This window comes from Neovison vison, chromosome 5, assembly GCF_020171115.1.
Source record: "Neovison vison isolate M4711 chromosome 5, ASM_NN_V1, whole genome shotgun sequence".
In the NCBI taxonomy this organism is placed as follows: Eukaryota; Metazoa; Chordata; class Mammalia; order Carnivora; family Mustelidae; genus Neogale; species Neogale vison.
Genome location: NC_058095.1, coordinates 26,083,115 through 26,101,866, shown reverse-complemented (window position 1 = coordinate 26,101,866; position 18,752 = coordinate 26,083,115). Strand labels below are relative to the sequence as shown.

Sequence of the window (18,752 nt, the reverse complement as noted above, 5' to 3'; positions counted from 1 at the left end):
CTCTGCCTACTTGTGATCTCCCTTTCTGTCAAATAAATAAATAAAATCTTTTAAAAAAAAGAAAAGAAAGGAAAAAGAATCAAGAAAAAAGCCATCTTTCTCAAATGAAGTGGATTTAATTTTGTAACGACAACAACTTACAATGCGGTCCTCTGCTTTTCTTCTTTTGCCATGGCCACGGAAAACCTGCTTCATGAACATGTCAGCTGACCAGCTTTTGCAATCCCCAGGCAGGATCAAGACTTGGGAGCTGGATGCCAGCACTCCTGGGTCTGTGTCTAGGGCAGCCCCTGTGCTGTTGCATGGGAGGGGTCGGGTATTTCCAGGCCTCTCAGAGCAGACACACAGCCTGGCTTTGCATCCCGAGCTCACTACCTCCTGTTAGTCGTAGGATCCTGTGGAAGACCCACATGCCTCAGTTTCCCATCTAAAATGGCAGCCATGGGGCACCTGGGTGGCTCAGTGGGTTAAAGCCTCTGCCTTCGGCTCAGGTCATGATCTCAGGATCCTGGGATCGAGCCCCACATCGGGCTCTCTGCTCATCAGGGAGCCTGCTTCCTCCTCTCTCTGCCTGCCTCTCTGCCTACTGTGATCTCTGTCTGTCAAATAAATAAATAAAATCTTAAAAAATAAATAAATAAATAAATAAATAAAATGGCAGCTGTGACTATGCACACCTCGTGGGTCCATGATGAGGCCATGTACCTGGCGTCCAGTGCTTGCTCCCTCAGTGTTTGCTAGTGCTTTTTACGGGGCTCCCACAGCTCCGTGCGGGTCTGTGTATGTTCAAATGGGTCCAGGGACAGGAGTGATCTTTGGGGAACAGGAAGCATTCCAGACCAGGGAGGGAGCAGAGACTCCGTGGATTGGACCCCTGGCAACGCAAGGCTGGGCTGGCCCTATGGCTCCAGAAGCTCAGCAAAGTCTCCAGAGATCATACCCAGCTCTGTTTCCCAGGCGCTGAAGCTTTATTTAGTAAAGGTCCTCAACAGGCACCCAGGCAAAGAGGGGGCTGTCGGAACAGTGGTAGGGTTGAAACCCCCACTCCCAGCGCACGCGCGCACGCACACACACACATACACACACACACTGACGTTCTTTTCCCTCTGAGCACCAGAGCATCTCTGAACACCGACTCTGGTCAGCGGTGCTCGTGTGGTCGTGCGTGCATGTGAGCATGGATGTCTGCCTCTGCACGGGCGTGTGCAGATCTGCACACACACATGTGTACACATGTCGTCCCCTGTGTAAGTGCAGGAGTGCACACACAGACGCAGGTATGTACGTGTGTCTGTGGTTCTAGGCATGAGCACAGAGGAATTTAAACAATGGTTCTGACCTCTCTCTCTTTTTCCACCTGTTCTCCCCTTCCTTCTTCTCCCTTTCTCCCTTTCCAGTAATAAAAAAAGACAAGTTGCCAACGGGTCTAGAAGAGGGTCAGGGGACCTGGGAGCCATGCAGATCTGGGTCTGACTCCTAGCCTCAGTGTCCCCTCCGTGAGATTCGAGCGTCCGCCTACCAGGCAGTTTCTCACCCTCTCTGTGCCCTGGGTCCCTGTCACTTGCGGGGGCTGTGAGGGCTGAGTGAGTGAGGGGCGGGACGCTCTCAGACTGGTGCGGGGTACACAGTGGGAGCTTTATGATGGCAGCTCTTCAAAATTTTTTTAGAAAAAAAGGAAAAACAAGCATTTAGACTTCTCAGGGGGGATGGAACGATTCTAAAATTGGATTGTGCTGATGGTTGTGCCACCCTGTAAATTTGCTAAAAATCATTAAGTCCTACACTTAAAACGGCTAAGTTTTATAGTATATAAATTATACCCCCAATAAAGCTGGTTTTTTTTCCATAAAACATTCAGAGTCGAGTTGCAAAATAATACATGCAGTATCAGTGCCATCTGTGAGAAGTGTTAAACTGTATAAAACAATACCTCTCTAATATAAATATGCGTAGTAAAAATATCAAAGGCGGGTGGGGAGGCCACACCAGCTGCATAATTATGCTTGCCTCCCCCTGGGGGGGTAGGCATGGGACCCGAGAAGGGAAAGTTTTATCTGTGATATTTTATGGTATTGATATTTTAAAAAAACCCAGGAAATCCAGGCCATGGTGTCACAGAAACCAGAGCACAAAGGGACAGGGGATGCGAGCAAGTGAAGGACCCGCTCTGGAGGCTCATTTCTCCACTCCAGGGCTGAAATGTGATTATGCATCATGCCTTAGGCAATTTTCAAGGTTATAGTTCACTTTTTTTAAGTTAGAAACCCTCTCAAAAAAAAAAAAAGATGAAAATGTTCTTTTTGTTGAGAATGCTTTTGGGTTTGTTATGTTAATCTCTATACTCTTATGCATTGAAATTCAAAATAGTTAAAACAAGATAATAGCCTGCCTTGCGGGCTAGGGTGAGGGCTGGTAGAGGGTAAGGAGTCGCCTCTGGGACCACAGACTGAAGCGCGTGCGGGGGGGTTGTGGGGCGGGGGGGGCGGGGCCTGGAGCATTGCCTTGGTCCTCCTTCCTCAACCAGGCCTGGGGTGGCCTTGGCTGTCCTCAGTCCCCGTGGGGGCGACTGGGCTATAGCCGCCCCTCAGCCCGCCTCCCCCCCCACCCCACCCCCAGCTCCCAGACGCCCTGAGCGCCGGCAGACAGTTGGCAAAGGGGCCTCAGACAGCCTTCCTGATTTACCAGGCTCTCCACGTCTCCCGGCTGATGGATGACCTGTGCTTTCCCTCTCTCCTCCCTCTAAATGCTTCTGTCTCCAAGGCCACCCGCCCAGAGTAGGAGCGCGTGCGCAGGTGGGGAGGAACTGGGCCCAGGGCCTGGCAGGGCCTGGGCTGGCCTTCCCTGCCTCCTTCCACCCCCTGGCCCTGCCTGTAACCCCGAGGTCTCGCCCACAGCCAGAGCCAGGCCTGCTTGGTCTGGGTTGCCTAGGTGCTCAGATCCCTCCCCTTCGAGCACTGTGAATTGAGCTCCACCAGCCATGGGCCAGACTCCACGCTAGATCCCTGCCCCCAGGGAGCTCCCCGACTAGAAACAATAAACAGGACCTGAACACTGCAGCTTTGGTAGGGTTGTCAGTCTCTCTAGGAGAAGGTCTTGAGCCGAGATCTAAAAGTGAGAATGAGCCACCCATGGAGGGATTTGGTGCAAGGATATTTTGGGAAAGTAGCTGACTGGGGACCCCTGGGTGGCTGAGTCTGTTAGGCGACTGACTTCGGCTCAGGTCATGGTCTCTGGGTCCTGGGATGGAGCCCCGGGCAGGGCTCCCACTCAGCATGGAGTCTGCTTGTCCTTCTGCCCTTCCTCCTGCTCGTGGTATGTGCGTGCTCTCTCTCTGACTCTCTCTCAAATAGATATATAAAATCTTAAAAGAAAGAAATGAAAAGAAGGAAGGATGGAAGGAAGAAAGAAAGAAAGAAAGAAAAGGGAAGAGAAGAAAAGAAAAGACAAAGAGAAAAGGAGCAGGCCAGTACAAATGCTCTGAGGCAAGCCCTTGTTTGTGTCCAGGGGCAGGCGGACAAGGGGAGATCCTGGGCTCAAGCCCTGACCCTGACGCAAAGTTACCAGATGACCTTGGACAGGTTGCGTCACCTCTCAGGACCTCACTTTCCATGTTAATCAAGCTGTGCTGGGCTTGTGATTCCCAGGTCCCACTCCAGGCCTGCAGCCTGGGCTCCCTGGGGGGTGAGTCCTGAGACTGCCCCAGGGGGTTCAAGGTCATCTCAAGTAAGATCCCACACTTCGAGGGCCACAAAGATGGAGCAGTCTCCTCCACGTCTTCAAGAAATTTGACACTATGGGGAGACAGACTCTTAAACCTAAAATCCCAACCTGTGTGACAAGCCCCGGAGCGTGTCCTGGACACGGCCCTATGGGGGTATTGTGGGAAGAACCCGAGCAGCAGGGTCAGGGAAAGATGAAGGCGGCAGGCAGTGGTGCGGCGGCCCCACCAGTGGGTGTGACTGGGCACAAGCCCGTGCCGTGGGGGAGGCGCCGGAGGAGCTGGAAGAGCCCTTCGCTGTCCCCAACTCTTCAACTCTAAATACAGATGCCGCCAAGTGCTCCACACACTCGCCCAGAAGGCAGGCAGAACCGCCTTTGGCATCCAGGGTCCAGGGGCAGTGTGACACTCAGCAGGGCATCAGGCCTCCACCTCCCATCCCTGGGGAACTCCTGCACCCTGGAAGCTCCTGCCGGCTGAACCACAAACAGTTCTGCAAACAGCCACGCTCTCCCACCCCAGCTTTAGTGCGGACCCTGCCCCCTGCAAGGACCCCACCATCACCACCACCTTGGCTGGGCTGTCTCTTTCTCAGCCTTGGGTTTCAGAGACCCAGAAGCTAGGGCAGGGATGGGGGCAGAGCTCCAGTCCCCCGCCAAGACCCTGGGCTCTCTCAGGAGGGCAGGGGTGAGGCCTCGAGCCTACCCCACAGGAGTGTGGGCCCCCAGGGCGGGTGTCCTATGAACAGGGAGGATGGACCCAGAGCTGGCAAAAACCATGGAAGATGCTAAGCAAACCTCGCCCAGCCTCGACACCCCTCACACGTCTGCAAAGCACTGTGCTCCATTATCTTCAGCTTAAATATGTGTGGCCAACTTGGATTGTCGATGGGAGTTGGGGGAAGAGTCACTGTCACGGTCAGGGTGACAGGGCTGAACACATTGAGCCTGGTGATGGTCAAGGGCATGGATTCTGGAACCAAACTGCTGGGCTCAAATGTTGGTTCTGGCTCTTTCGAGTTATGAAGCCTTGGGCAATGGACTCAACCTCATGTACTTAATGAAAACCATTTTATTGTAATAATTACAAGTCTCTAAAAATCTTTTTTTTTTTTAATTTTATTTATTTATTTGACAGAGAGAGATCACAAATAGGCAGAGAGGCAGGCAGAGAGAGAGAGAGGAGGAAGCAGGCTCCCTGCTGAGCAGAGAGCCCGATGCGGGACTCGATCCCAGGACCCTGAGATCATGACCTGAGCCGAAGGCAGCGGCTTAACCCACTGAGCCACCCAGGCGCCCCTAATTACAAGTCTCTATCCATGTACAGTAGAGAAATATAACCAGAACACCGATTGCCGTCCCAGATTCTTCTGTTAGGACGAAGCGAGGCCCAATATTTACAACAGTTTTAAAGCAAGTTGATTTATAAAGAAAAATGTAAAGTATATAATGCAGATCATAGTCTTGGGGCTGGCTTTTAAGTTACAGAGCTTAGGGACTGCCAGTTCAGGGAGCTGCTTGGCTCTGCTCTGGGCTTTCACAGGGGACCCAATGGTTTTCAAACTGCTCTTCAGACCCCGGGCCCCCCGGAAGGCTGGGGCAGGTGGAGATGCACAGCTCTCGGGCGACAGAGCCGTCAGTAGCAGCAGGGGACTATGAAGGAAGCTACTCTGCCCTGGGAGCTCTGCACCCCCACATCTGGTGTCTGGTCCCTGCAACCCTGCCTGGGCTGCAGACTAGCATGGTCACAGGGCATGGCAGGGCCCAGGGTGAGGACATGGGGGATGGTGGGCGCAATGAAGCTGCAGGGAAGATGGTTGGCAGTTGAGGGGTCCACGACTGGGTCCTTGGTGTTGGCTGGCAGAGGTGTCAGGAGCCACTGGAACGACAGGGGAGGGACAGGGTGTATGTCGACGGGGGCTGGGGTGCAGCACGGTGGTAGGAGCCTCAGAAGGGTTTGAGGGGGCTCCACTGCCGAGGGATGGAAGGGGTTGGTGAAATGGTGGGGGAGGCCCGGGCCAACAGAAGTCTTGTTTCCAGAGAAGCAGAACCGTCTGGGACATAGGGACAGGGTTGAGAGGGAAGTCAGCGGTGGGAGGGAGCGTGTAGCTAGGGAAGCTCAGAGATGCATGGGCACTCAGGGCCCGCAGGTCACTGTGGACGGGAGTCCTGCTGGAGAGTTAGGCGGCGCTCAGCCAAGGTGAGGCCTCAGCAGCGGCCCCCTCTGCCCAGCGGAGGACCCGGGAAGTCAGAGCGCCCTCCCGTGGAGAGTCCTGCCTCCGTGGGTCCAGGTGCTGGCTCGCGGCTCCCGCCATCCCAGCCATGGAACAGGGATTAGGACTTGCCTCCAGGGCTGGAAATCCAGACAGTGGCATTTTAAATAAGTATTATTTTTTAATTTTTTTAAAGATTTTATTTATTTATTTGAGAGAGAGAAAAAGCCCAAGAGGGGAGAAGGTCAGAGGGAGAAGCAGATTCCCCATGGAGCTGGGAGCTCAATGCAGGACTGAATCCTGGGACTCCGGAATCATGACCTTAGCTGAAGGCAGTCGCTTAACCAACTGAGCCACCCAGACACCCTAAATAATTATAATTTTTAATTGAGGTACAATTGACATATATTTGTACAACATCATGATTTGATGTTGGGTTCAAGCCCAGAGGTATCTTACACACACATGAAAATATGCATGTATATATGTATCCTCTTATTTATATACTGTTTATGCCTCTTTTTTTTACTTAACCACACTTCTGAGGTGAAAAGGTTTTTAGTGCCTCAGAATATCAATAGATCTTCCCAATCCGTGCATACGAGCTGCCTTGTCCTTCCCGATGGCTGCACACTATTCCACCACACAGGTGACTCCTTCTGTATTTGACCTACCCCCTTACTGATAGAAACTCTTCAGTTTTCAGTTTTCTACATTTACTATTGGCAGCACACGCCCACCCTTCGCAGCAAAGGTCTAACAGCACCGAGAAGCGAGGAGAACAAATTCAATATAATGAGATGTCCTTTCTCAGCAGTCAGACTAACAAAAAGTCAAGTCTGGAAACACCACATGTGATGCAGACGTGGAGAACGAAGAACTCTCACGTGCAGCTGCTGGGAATGGAAATGGTCACAACCGCTTTGGAGAGCATTCGGGCACTAAAGTTCTCTCTGTCCTTCTGCCCAGCCACTCTCTCTCTCCGAGGGACTGTAAAGGCACTGTCACATGTGGGCCAGGAGACAAGAATATCCATGACAGGGGATGTCAGGGTGGCTCAGTCGTTAAGCGTCTGCCTTCGGCTCAGGTCATGGTCCTGGGGTCTGGGGATCAAGCTCCATATCGGAGGGAAGCCTGCTTCTCCCTCTCCCACTCCCCCTGCTTGTGTTCCCTCTCTTGCTCTCTCTCTGTGTCAAATAAATAAATAAAATCTTAAAAACAACCACAAAGCAAACAAACTGAGCTAGATGCACGCACCCACAGGAGTCAATCTCACAAACCATAGGAAATGGAAAAAATCAGCTAAATAAGGCTATGTACCATATATCATTTACATGAGATTTTACAACCAGCAAGACAATACCACACCTTGTTTACAGATGCATATGTATTTAGTAAATGTAAAAACGGACACATGATGCAATGATAATCAATTTTGAGACAGTGACCTCCTCTGGGGAGAGCAATGGAATGGAGGAGGAATATCGGGGCATTTCAAATGTGTCTGTATTTTTTTTTTTAATTGTGGGAATTGAATGTTTAGCTTTCTGGGGAGCCTGTAGTGTTTTATTTGTAAGCTGGCGGTGGGTTTAAGCAGTCTTTAGATTATCCTCCGGGCCTTTCTTGTATGACGGAACTATTTCATGAACTATAAAAAGTAGAACGAGGGGCTCCTGGGTGGCTCAGTGGGTTAAGCCGCTGCCTTCGGCTCAGGTCATGATCTCAGGGTCCTGGGATCGAGTCCCCCATTGGGCTCTCTGCTCAGCAGGGAGCCTGCTTCCCTCTCTCTCTCTCTGCCTGCCTCTCCATCTACTTGTGATTTCTCTCTGTCAAATAAATAAATAAAATCTTAAAAAAAAAAAAGTAGAACGAGTTACCTGAACTTTAAAAATAGAATGAATTAAAGTTGGAAGCCACCATTTGCACTGTGAACCCTTTCTGAATTGCATCATTAACATAAAGCTGTTTAAGGGAACATGTGCGGCTGTTGACCTAGGCTTCAAAATTGACAGAGCTCCTGCCCATTCTAACCTCGGCTAATGCTGATGTGGCCACGCCCATCCTACAGACACTCAGACAGGACCCTGGGCTCCAGTAGCTCTGGGGCCGCAGGGGGCAGGGCCCTGCCTCACCTGGGCTGTCTCCCAAGCCTCAGACTACACCCCTGTCCTCCAACAGGTCATTTCCGGATCTGCCCCTAAGAATTCTGTCTTATCCTTTGCTGGCATCCGATCTCCCCCAGAGGCAGCCTGATCCCAGGCTCAGTCCCTCCAGGCAGGTAAGCCTCTCCCCTGGGTCGCTTTCCTTCCAGCAGCAGAGACAGAGCTGTGGTCCTTCCACCCAACCCCTGGGTGTGAGTCTGGGTTCTGCCTCCTGTGACCTTGGGCCAGGTCCCCCATCTCGGCAGGCCCATTTCTTCACAGGGGAATTAAGAGGGGCAGGTGAGGGGCTCACACATCCGTGGTCTGCACACCACTGGACAGGTGTCCCAGAAGGAGGAAGGCGACGAGCATCCCTAAGCCACTTAGCCCTTCTCTGCAGCTCAGGAGCATTTGAAACCTACAAAACAACGCCATCAGGTAAGTGTTACCTTTTCCCCGCTGGTAGGCGTAATGCTAGTAAATGCATTTATGCATTTAAGGTGTTTATGAGAGTGTGCATGCATAATAAATGATCACATCCAGCGTGCCTCTCGGCAGCCACAGGCTACCTTGCAAACACTTACGGGGCCTCGCTTACTCGGTATTGCATCACGCTTCCCATGCTGAGGCCACTGTGTGGGGCAAGGAGGAGGCAGCGGTCTGCTTTCCATCACTGGAATCTAAAGAAAAGGGGGACAGGCCCCCTGGAGAATGTAACACAGGGCCTGTCACAGGGGAGGGGCTCAATATATGCTTGGGAATGTATGGATTCTCAAGAGCCCCTGGGAGGCCTCTTCACCAACCAGCCGTGGTGCCGAGAATTCCCCCATCAGCCCCTCCTTTAGGTAAAAGATTCCTAGGAATATAGAGAAGGTTCTTTCAGCACAACATGCCAAGAGCTCCTCCAGCAATCCGGGAAGAGTGGAAATTGGGGTACGTGTCAGGGCAGGGCCAGGGAGGGCCCTTCCTCCCCGGGCCCATGGACCGCAGCCAGCCAGCCAGAGATGCCAACCAAGAACATCTAACCAAGTGCTTGGTCATTTCCCCTAAGATGTCTGTCACCTTCTGGAAGGAAAGGCTTTAACTGGTCATTCTCAGCCAGGAAAAGAAGTCACAATGCCCAAAGTGGTGTGTGTGGGACTCTGCCAAAGCACTCTAGAAATTCCAACACCTACCCCCGCCTGGGTGTTGCACATTGGACAGTTTCGAGGCAGCAAAATGGGTGGAGAATCGGGGTATTATTAAACCTCAGCACCTTCTAATCCAGAGATTCGCATAAAAATAATTTTGCATAAAAATAATTCAGGGGTGCTTATTAAGATGCATCCTGAGTCTTCACACACATATCTGAGTCAGTGGGTGTGAGGCAGGGATCTGGAATCTGCGTTATTAACAAGCTTCCTGCTGGTACAGAACCCTGGGCCATCCTTTGAGGAACCCACTTCTACTTCATTGGATGGAGGCCTTATGGGGTGGGGGTGGTTCTCAGAAGCCTGTTAGGAGAAGCAGGTGGGGAGGAAGTGTAGGCCCAAGGTTCCTGAAGGCTGTGACTGAGGGCAGACTGACCCATTAACTCTGTTAAGGGCCGATCCAGCTGCCAACATGGAAGGCGATGTGGCGGATGGGGTCCGGACTTAAAGATCCTCATTCATGCCAGCCAGCACCCCAGCCTTGGCAAGTACATTCACTTCTCCCTGCACTTCGCCCAGCATCCTCACCTGGTCCTTCCAGCAGACAAGAAGAGGGTGGCCCACTGCACTTCACTGGTAGGGAAACAGAGGCAGGCACAGGGCATACAGAGACGGTTTGCCCCAGGAAGGTAGGGGAAAGAGAATTACAATTGACCTTGAGTGCCTGTTGCATGCCAGGCACTTTATATCCCTCCTTTACAGCATCTCTCACAAAATTGTCTGTGTCCTCCCCCATGCCACCAGTGAGATGGACGAGACTAAGGAAGCAACTTGCCCAAAGTCAGACATAGTTAGGAGCTGGGAGACAGTGGCTTTTGAATCTAAATCTGCCTGACTCCCCAGCCCATTCTCTTTCTAGAAAATGGACACCTGCTCAGATAGCACCAATTCTATCCCTCCAGTGGATTCTATCCCATCTCATCGTGGCTCTCCATTTTGCCCCTTGCTGGAGTGGAGGCTGGTCCACATATGCCATACCTTTCTCCAAGGTGTATCCCAGGGTACCCTGACTCAGTGCTGTGGAGGCTGAGCCCTCCCCACTTCTTCTAGGCCCTCTGAGAGCCAGTACCTGCAGAGCTGAAAGCTGTGAGCTGATCTTCCAAAAAGCCAGACTCACGGAAGTTCAAGAAGCCAGAAGGAGAGGTCAGTGCCCTTCTATCCCCACCCCAGTGAGCACAGAAATAGTCCTTTTCTTTTCTTTTTTTAAAAAATTTTATTTATTTATGGGGCACCTGGGTTGCTCAGTGGGTTAAGCCTTTGCCTTCAGCTCCGGTCATGATTCCAGGGTCCTGGGATCAAGTCCCGCATCGGGCTCTCTGCTCAGCTGGGAGCCTGCTTCTCCATCTCTCTCTGTCTGCCTCTCTGCCTACTTTGATCTCTGTCAAATAAATAAATAAAATCTTTTTTAAAAATTTCTTTTTAAATTTTATTTATTTATTTACTTAGTTACGTATTAGAGAGAGAAAAAGGGTGAGCACAAGCAAGGGGAGGGACAGAATGAGAGAGAGAAGCAGACTCCTTGTTGAGCAGGGAGCCCCACATGGGGCTCCATCCCAGGATCATGACCTGAGCAGAAGGCAGATGCTTAACCAACTGAGCCACCTAGGCATCCCCAGAGGTATACCTTTGACGTCAAAAGGACACAGGGTCGGGGGTCAGGATATCCACTCTCATTCCCAGTCACTTGACTTCCTGAAGCCTCAGTTTCCCCAATTATGAAAAGATGACAGCACTCGCTCTCTCCTCAAGTGAAAGAATTATGAAATGATGCTTCAGTGTGTCTGTATTTTAATACCCGTATCATTACATAATCACTTTGTGAAGTAGCCACCTTGGGACAGAAGTCACTCTGTGCCTGTTTAAGGACGAATCCCGTTAGCATTCCCAGGAATGAGAAATCCACTATGTTAGGCTTCCAGGCTCTTCTTTCCCTTGGTCTTTGACTCCTCGAAGGCTGAATTTTTCTCCTACCAGGATCCCAGATGGTCCTTAGGGCCCCCCCCCAGGCCAGTTCATGAGATTATTGGCCCCTCCCACTTCCCCTCTTCTTCCTCCTGAGTTCTGGCTGTTTCCATCCCGGAAGCTCAGAAAGAGCTCTGGGGGACAACATTTAACCTGTGTTTCCAGCTCTGCTCTGACCCCTGGAGCTTTGTAGGGGTGTGGGAGGAAGAGACAGAGGAGGGGGGTGTCAGGACAACTGGGTTTCTCATCCCAGCTCTGATACAAGCCGGCATCACTGTGGATAAGTCCGTGCGCTGGAGCTTTGATTTCCTCACCTGAACATGAGAACAGTATATCCTGTTTACAACGTGGCGGAATGTGAAGAATCAATGCAGTGAGCGCTGTGACCGTTCTTGATACAGCGCAGTGACTGTCACCATCCAGGGCAGAACCGACCCAAGACAGCATGTGGTTCTCCATCCTTTCTCACCAGTGAGACTTGTCTTCCCAGGGAAGGGAGAAGAGAAAGCCAACCCTATCGAGCACCTCTGTTCAGGGTCTTACCATAAGGCTGGTGGGTTGGAATTAGCCCCATTTCACGGATGAGGAAACTGAGGTTCAAAGACATCGAAGATCTCAGAATGTAGCAGCTAGAAGTGATGGGAAAGGGCCTCTTCTCTCTTCTCTCTGCTTCTCACCCTTTCAAGGGGTTATGGTGGAGGGAGGGACACAGGCTTGGGACTCCTCATTCAGACTCGTGGAAGGGATCCAGCCGGTACGTCCCTAGAAACCAGGGAGTAAACAGGATTCTGCCCTGGCCCAAGGCTTTCCAGAGACACACCTGTATAAGCAGCAGCCATTCCCAACAGAGCTCTGCTCTCGGAAAGCACTGGGGCTAGGCTGTCCAGATTTGTTTAGTTCTCTGAGAGCCTGAGTCCTTGTGCAGGAGAGGCCCTCCCTCCCCACCTCTGCATCATCCATCACTTACTGGGAAGGGGTCTTCTGCCCAGGACCCTCTCCTGACCACAGCCTGTGTTCAAGGTTTTTACCCACCCTGTCCCCATGGGGAGAGGGGGAAGACAGGGCCCTCCACCGACCAAGTGAGGGACTGACTCGGGGTTACAGAGAGTGTGTGCTTGTATGTGACCTGAGAGGAAGTGTGAACAGACTGTGCCTACAATGACCTTGGACCACCGAGGATGTACATGTCCTCCTAGCATGTCAGCAACCTGTCCCCACACTCCTAGGAGGGTGGCTGTGAGTTCTGTAGATGTGGGGAAAGGGGAGGGCTGTGCTCTGAGTTCCTCATCACTTCCAAAGGTGTGTTTGCGTATCCCGTTAGGCAGGTGTGTGCTGGGGGCGGAGGGTACCACAGCAACCTCAACCAGCCCTGTACGGATACATGTTCCTGTATGTGTCCTGCAAGTGTGAGCCGGTGAACGCTTCTGCCAAGCGTCTGCACACGCTCCTGTGTGCTTGGGGTGAGATCTGGCACACCCGCCTGTGTCCTGTGAGAGCGAACAGAACCCCACAGGAAGCTGGCACAAGCGGGAACGTGCGAGTGTGCGTCCGGCTGCTCCCCGTTCGGCTTCTCGGCGGGCCTGCCGGTGTGCATGAGTGGAAGGCGCCCGGTGCCCGCGGGTGTGCGCGCGCCGGTGCCAGCGCGAGTGAGTGCGGCGCCGCTCGCTCCGCTCCGCGCCCGCCCGCGCAGCCCGCACACTCACACTGCTTGGTTGCTGCCGGGTGACGCGGGCTGGGCCCGCCCCCCGCCTGCCGGCCCCCGGCACTCACTAGCCGGCCGCCGCCGTGCAGGCAGCAGCCGCATCAGGACCGTCCGGGGGCGCCGCCGGCGATGCCCTCAGCCCTCGCCGCGCCCCACCGGGCCTGCTGAGCCGCACCCCCTCCTACCCCCCACCCCGGGCCGGGGCCGCGCCGGGCCGGGGCCGGGCCGCGCCCGGGTGGGGCCGCGCTGCCTGCATGACCCTCCGGCGGCGCGGGGAGAAGGCGACCATCAGCATCCAGGAGCATATGGCCATCGACGTGTGCCCCGGCCCAATCCGGCCCATCAAGCAAATATCCGACTACTTCCCCCGCTTCCCGCGGGGCCTGCCCCCGGACGCCGGGCCCCGCGCGGCTGCGCCCCCGGACGCCCCCGCGCGCCCCGCCGCGGCCAGCGCGGGCCGCCGAAGCCCCTCCGACGGCGCCCGCGACGACGACGAGGATGTCGACCAGCTCTTCGGAGCCTACGGCGCCAGCCCGGGCCTCAGCCCCGGCCCCAGCCCCGCGCGGCCGCCCGCCAAGCCGCCCGAGGACGAGCCCGACGCCGACGGGTACGAGTCCGACGACTGCAGTAAGTTTCCAACTCGCCGACTTCCCGTCCCCTCCCCCGGCCCGGCCTCTGGCGCGCTCCCCGGACCCCGCGGGTCCCCCGGCCCCGTGCGGTCTCCCTTTTCGCAGGTATCCACCCCCGCCTGTAGCGGCCCCTCGCCTGCTCCGTGCGCCCTCCGCGCGCCTTGCAGACCCAGCCCCTACCCTTCCCTGACCCGCACTGGAGAGGTGGGAAGTTTGGGGGCGCCCCCTGAGGGCGTCCCATTTGCGGGGCCCCGTTCTCCGAACCCGCGCCGCGCCCCCTCTCGGCCCGCCTGCGGGGAGCTCCGGTGCGGGCGGCGGCTTTTGTTCCCGGGAAGGGCGGAGCTGCGCCCGGGGGAGACACCAGTTGCTGCCTGCCGCGCGGTCCTCCCCGCCCGGGAGCCCGCTGCGGGCCGGCCTCGCAGCGGAGGGACCGGGCTCGGGCGGGAGGCGGCGGGCGCGGGGGCTGGGACTGGGCCGGCCTCCCGAGTGGGCCCCGCGGCCCGCAGAGCGCAGTGGCTCGGCTGGCGCCCGGGCCGAGCACCGGAGGACCGCGGGGCCGCTTGTCCTTTGGAAAAACCTTGGCGGTTCCTGCTCCCGCGTCCGTGGAACCCGCCGCGGCTCTGTCCCGGGCCGCCGACCTTCGCCCACCTGTTACGCCCGCTTTCCACCTCCAGGAAGGGCCCCCAGCCAGCACCTCCTCCTTCCCGGGCTGAGCCCTGAGCCCCGGGGAGGGGGCAGGCGCCAGGGGTCCCCCCGGGCTAAGGCCGGGCAGGGCCAGCGGGCGTTCCTCGCCTTTCCGGTCTCTAAGGTGCCTGCCGCGCCGGAACCGGGAGTGGAGGGGAAACCGAGGCCAAAGAGGCTGCCGCCTGGTTCGGAAGGGGTTGGCGCGAGATGGGGGTGGGGCTGGGAGGTAGCGCTGTTCGCTAGGGCTCCTGCCCCGCTGGAGCCCTAGCCGCGTCACTCTCAAATCGGCCACACCAGCCCGGCCCGGGAGGTGGACCTTTCTGGGCAGGGGTCTCTCGCGGGTTTAGCCGAGGGACGCTCGGATGGGTCCTCCCGCGTGCAGTGCAGCGAGGGTGGCCGCGCCCGGTTTGAGGACTCCTGTGGGCCTAGGGCCAGGGGCCTGGAGCAGATCATGTGTCTCTGGAAGCTGAAGGTGGAGATTACCAGCACCACTGGGGAGGAGGCCTACCTCTCATCGTCCTACCTAGGGAGGCCTGTCCTCCCTCCGCCGAGGGGACTGTCCCTTGTGCACTTTCTTTGGGCCTGGATCTCCTCACTCTGGCCGGCACCGGGTGTATTGAGGCCTTGCCCTCCCGAACAGTCCTCTCTCTTCACTTCCCTGCCAGCTTTGGGAAATTGGGTCGGGAGAGTTTATGCCCTCAGGGCTGTGCCTGGATCTCTCCCACCACACCCCCTCACCCTGCTCCTAGCACCCTGGGCACATAGCACCCCCTCACCTGCTGTGCATCTGGGCAGGCCCTAACTGGGAACCAAGTCACCCCTTTGGATGCCCTGAACCCAAAACCACCTCCGGAAGAAAGGGTAAGGAACTTGCTACCCTTCCAGCATCTTTCCTGCTGGACCAAGAGAGTGAACGGGGCAAGACAGAGCTTTCACAGGAACTCCAGGCACCCCTTCTGGTGCCACCATGGCCCTCTGATGACACACTGTTACATGGTGAGAAATCCTGTCGTTTCTTTGGACTCTCCCTAAACAGCCCCCCCATCCCCATAAGAAGGAGGCCCAAAAGTCCCAAACTCCGGCCACTGCCTCATCTCCAGCCCATCAACTCCAGTCCTCCCTTCCCTGAGCACTGTCCCAGCAGCAGAGAGTGGGGCAAAGGGGAACAGGACCGGGGCTCGGGACCCAGGGAGCTCACCTGTCCTCACAGAGAACAGACTCACTTGAGCTTGGCAGCGCAAGGCCATGGGGGAACACAGCCTTGCCTGCTCAGACGGAGGGCTGGCCACACTCATATCACCAGGCATCTGCTGAAAAGAGCTAAGGAGGAGGGCGTGTATCTGAGCCAGGGCCAGCCTGGGCCCCCTCAACCCCTTCAAGGAGCAGCCCGCCCCAGTCTTGGATCCCATCAGCAGCTGAGCAGAATTTGCAGGCACGGGAACACAGAAATCTAGGCTCCTTCCTGTGGTGGGACCAGGTTCTGCCACAGAACCGCTCCCTAGCCCATACCTGGGCCCAGGCCCCCTCTAGACTCTGACAACCAGATCCCTAGAATTAGCCTAAGTGATTCAAGCCAGATGGTTCCTTACGGCTTTAGCCAGGGTTATGCTATTTGCTGCCCTAATTATTGGATTATCTCTATTCTAACAAAAAGAAATTAGGGCGGTTGCTCTGTTGTCCAAGGTTGAGAATGAAAGACTTTTTCTACTCGACCTTTTCCCCCACCTTCTCTTTAAATCTCGTCCTTTATTAAGTCACCTCAAGACCCAAGCATCAAATTCACATGTTCCAAACTGATCTAATAGGGGCCAAAGGCAGTCAATGTCAGGGTTAGACATGTCCTCCCTCCCACTGGTCTACAGTATGAGCTGGCCAAGCTGGACTCCGCTGCCTGCTGTCCCCCAGCCGGGCCCTGGGCCCCACCATCTGCACGTGTCCCTCCCCTGCCCACCGTCTCCCGCCCAGCCTCCACCTGTGGAAACCCAGGTCCTTCTTCCAAGCTGTAAGGACTAGAATGTTTGGGTTGCAAGTAACAGAAAGTTCCAAGTGTGATAAACAGTGGGGACATTTGGGATCATGTGACACCCAGATAAGCGTAGGGAGTGGCTCATTGGCATCCTCAAAGGCGATGGCTCTGTCTGCCTCTCCCCTCGGCCATGCTCTGCTCTCCTTAGGGTGTCCTCCCTCCTGGTCCTGGATTCCCGTTTCAGGTCCAGGTGTCACATGTAACCATAAGATCTTCAATTTGACAAGGACAAGTTGCCTTGCCCATATCTCAGTTGAAAAGCAAGGAAAGCTCTCCCAGGGTCCGCAGGAGACCTGTCCTTCCGTCCCATTGGCCAGAATGGCATCACATGCCTGTGCGGACACCTGCCTCTGCGTGATTCATGCTGGGTGGGGTCAGGAGTGGTGCCGTTGGAGGCAGGGATGGAGTGAAGGAAGTGTTGTCCCCAAGGCCCTCAGCTGGGAGTGGTTCTCAGTCCCTGCTGGCTTTGCATCCCCTTCCGTGGAGCCCAGACATGTTGCTCTCAGACCATAATTTTAGGTACTCAGCATTATAAGACCAGCTGTATGTCAGGTACTATTCAAGATTCACGGATGCCTGAGACTTGGTCTCTGACAAGAGGGAGTTCAGGGAAACCGAGATGAGCAAGTAGCCCAGCGGTGACAACAGGGAGGCAGGAAGCCAAATGGGAAGTGCTATTTTGCACAGAGTTTACCCATAGAGAAGGCTCTGCTCTGAGCCTGGGAGAAAGGAGGAAGCAGGCTGGCTGAGTAGAAGGAGGAAAGAGAGGTGCTCCTGGTGGGGGAACTGCTGTGTGCAAGGGTAGAGGTAGAGGAGACAGCCCAGCAGAGGTGCCGTAGTCAAGAGGCTGAAGAAAGGGGAAAAGATCCATGATGAGGCCAGAGTGGTCATATCATAGAGGCCCTTGGATGCTACACCGAGGAGGTTAAACTGAGTCCAGGAGGCAGTGGCGAACCTTTGAATAATTGAAAGCAAGAGAATGAATAGACTTCTGAGGGCCCTAAAGTTCTAATTCTCTAATTCTCTCTAAAAAGAATGATGACTCGTTCTTTTTTGTACCCCCTGCAGTGCTTGGTTTGGTGCCTCAGTTTCCCCAACTATGAAATGGTTTCAACTCAGGCTTGACCAATTTTCTGTGGTTCTGTGCCACAGTTTTTAAAAACTACTTGTGAGGCTGACATTTTTCTTAGGGAGAGAGAGAAAGAAAGGAAGAAAGGAAGGAAGAAAACAACCAGCACCGATTTCCTATTCCCAAGGGTATACGGGTGAGGAAGGTTCAGGTGCAAACCAAGGTCAGAATGATGCTGTCAGTCTCCATCAGCAGAGTAAAGGAGTGTTTGGCCTTAGAGGAACCAACCGGGGCTTGAGCCTGATTTTCTCTGAATTAGCCCCATTAAAGCTCTATAATTATCGACAGGCGGGTGACAACTCTCCAAGGCCCATTAGTGACCAACCCTCATTATTTTTCCAAGGATGTAAACTTTGGCCAGGACACGTGATTTCTGTGGGCGGAGGGCAGGACCCCGTGTCTCATGCAGACAAGCCCCTTTGCCTGCCCTTAGGGGCCTCCTCACCTGCACCACAAGCCCACAGCTGCGTTTCCAACTCAGAGACCCCTCTAGGATCGCAGCCCAGCCACTGCCCCTCCCCCGCATCCCTGAGAGCAGCTTTGCTTTTCTCTGTTTCTCTGTGGCATCCCCCTAAGATTTCAGCTTTACAAAATAGCAGACAAAAAAAAAAATGTTGGAAGGCACTAGGCTTAAGAAAGGAACTGTCAGGATGGAAGTGAAGAGGCCTGGATTCTGTGTCTAGTTCTGCTGGGCCGCCCTGACCAGGTCACCTCCCCTCTCTGAGCCTCATTTCGCTGAATGGGAAATGAAGACATTGGACTGTAAGATCCCTAAGAGAGCTCCACCAACAGCCGATCTCTAAAAATGGTGACCGTGCTTCTATTAATAAACTATTATTTCTTACAAAACCTCCATTGGAGTTTAAAAAAAAAAAAAAATCACACATTGTGTGAAGGGGCGCTGGGTGCGCTGTTCCTTCCTGGGAATGGATGACGGGTGTTGGTTTCACCGAGCCGCGTCAGCCCTCCTTAAACAGGGATGCCTGCGGCGCCAGCAAAAGGGGCTCCTCTCTTTTCCAGGATCTGAGTTTCCCAGTGGGGAGAAGGAGGTGACACCCACCATCTGGCTGGCTAGCCTTCTCTGAGGGCGGGAAATGGGCAGGGGTTGGAGGGTGTGTATCTTAACACTTGGGCATCACCAAATCCCCAAGCCTGTGAACAGCTGGAAGGCAGAGTGGTTTGACGGGACCGGCCGTGTGGACTGAACATGCCCTCTTCACTGATGTCACTGGTGTGGCTGAGGCCAGGGCCCTCCTCTCTGGAGGCAGACGTCTTGAGAGAACAAGCCGTGGGTAGGCCTGAACGGAACCGCAGACCGACCGACTGTCAAGCCAAGCCGACAGCTTTGGAAAATATCGT

General features: G+C 54.7%; 1 protein-coding gene across 1 annotated transcript in view; it reads left to right on the top strand.

Annotated features, from left to right (window-relative positions):
* Nucleotides 1-13,179: 13,179 nt before the first annotated feature.
* DOC2B (double C2 domain beta) overlaps nucleotides 13,180-18,752 on the top strand; it is a 30,054-nt gene continuing 24,481 nt past the window's right edge. Inside the window, exon 1 of the mRNA XM_044248194.1 lies at nucleotides 13,180-13,552. Within this exon, the coding sequence (XP_044104129.1) occupies nucleotides 13,180-13,552 (373 nt within the window). The remainder of the gene's footprint in view (nucleotides 13,553-18,752) is intronic.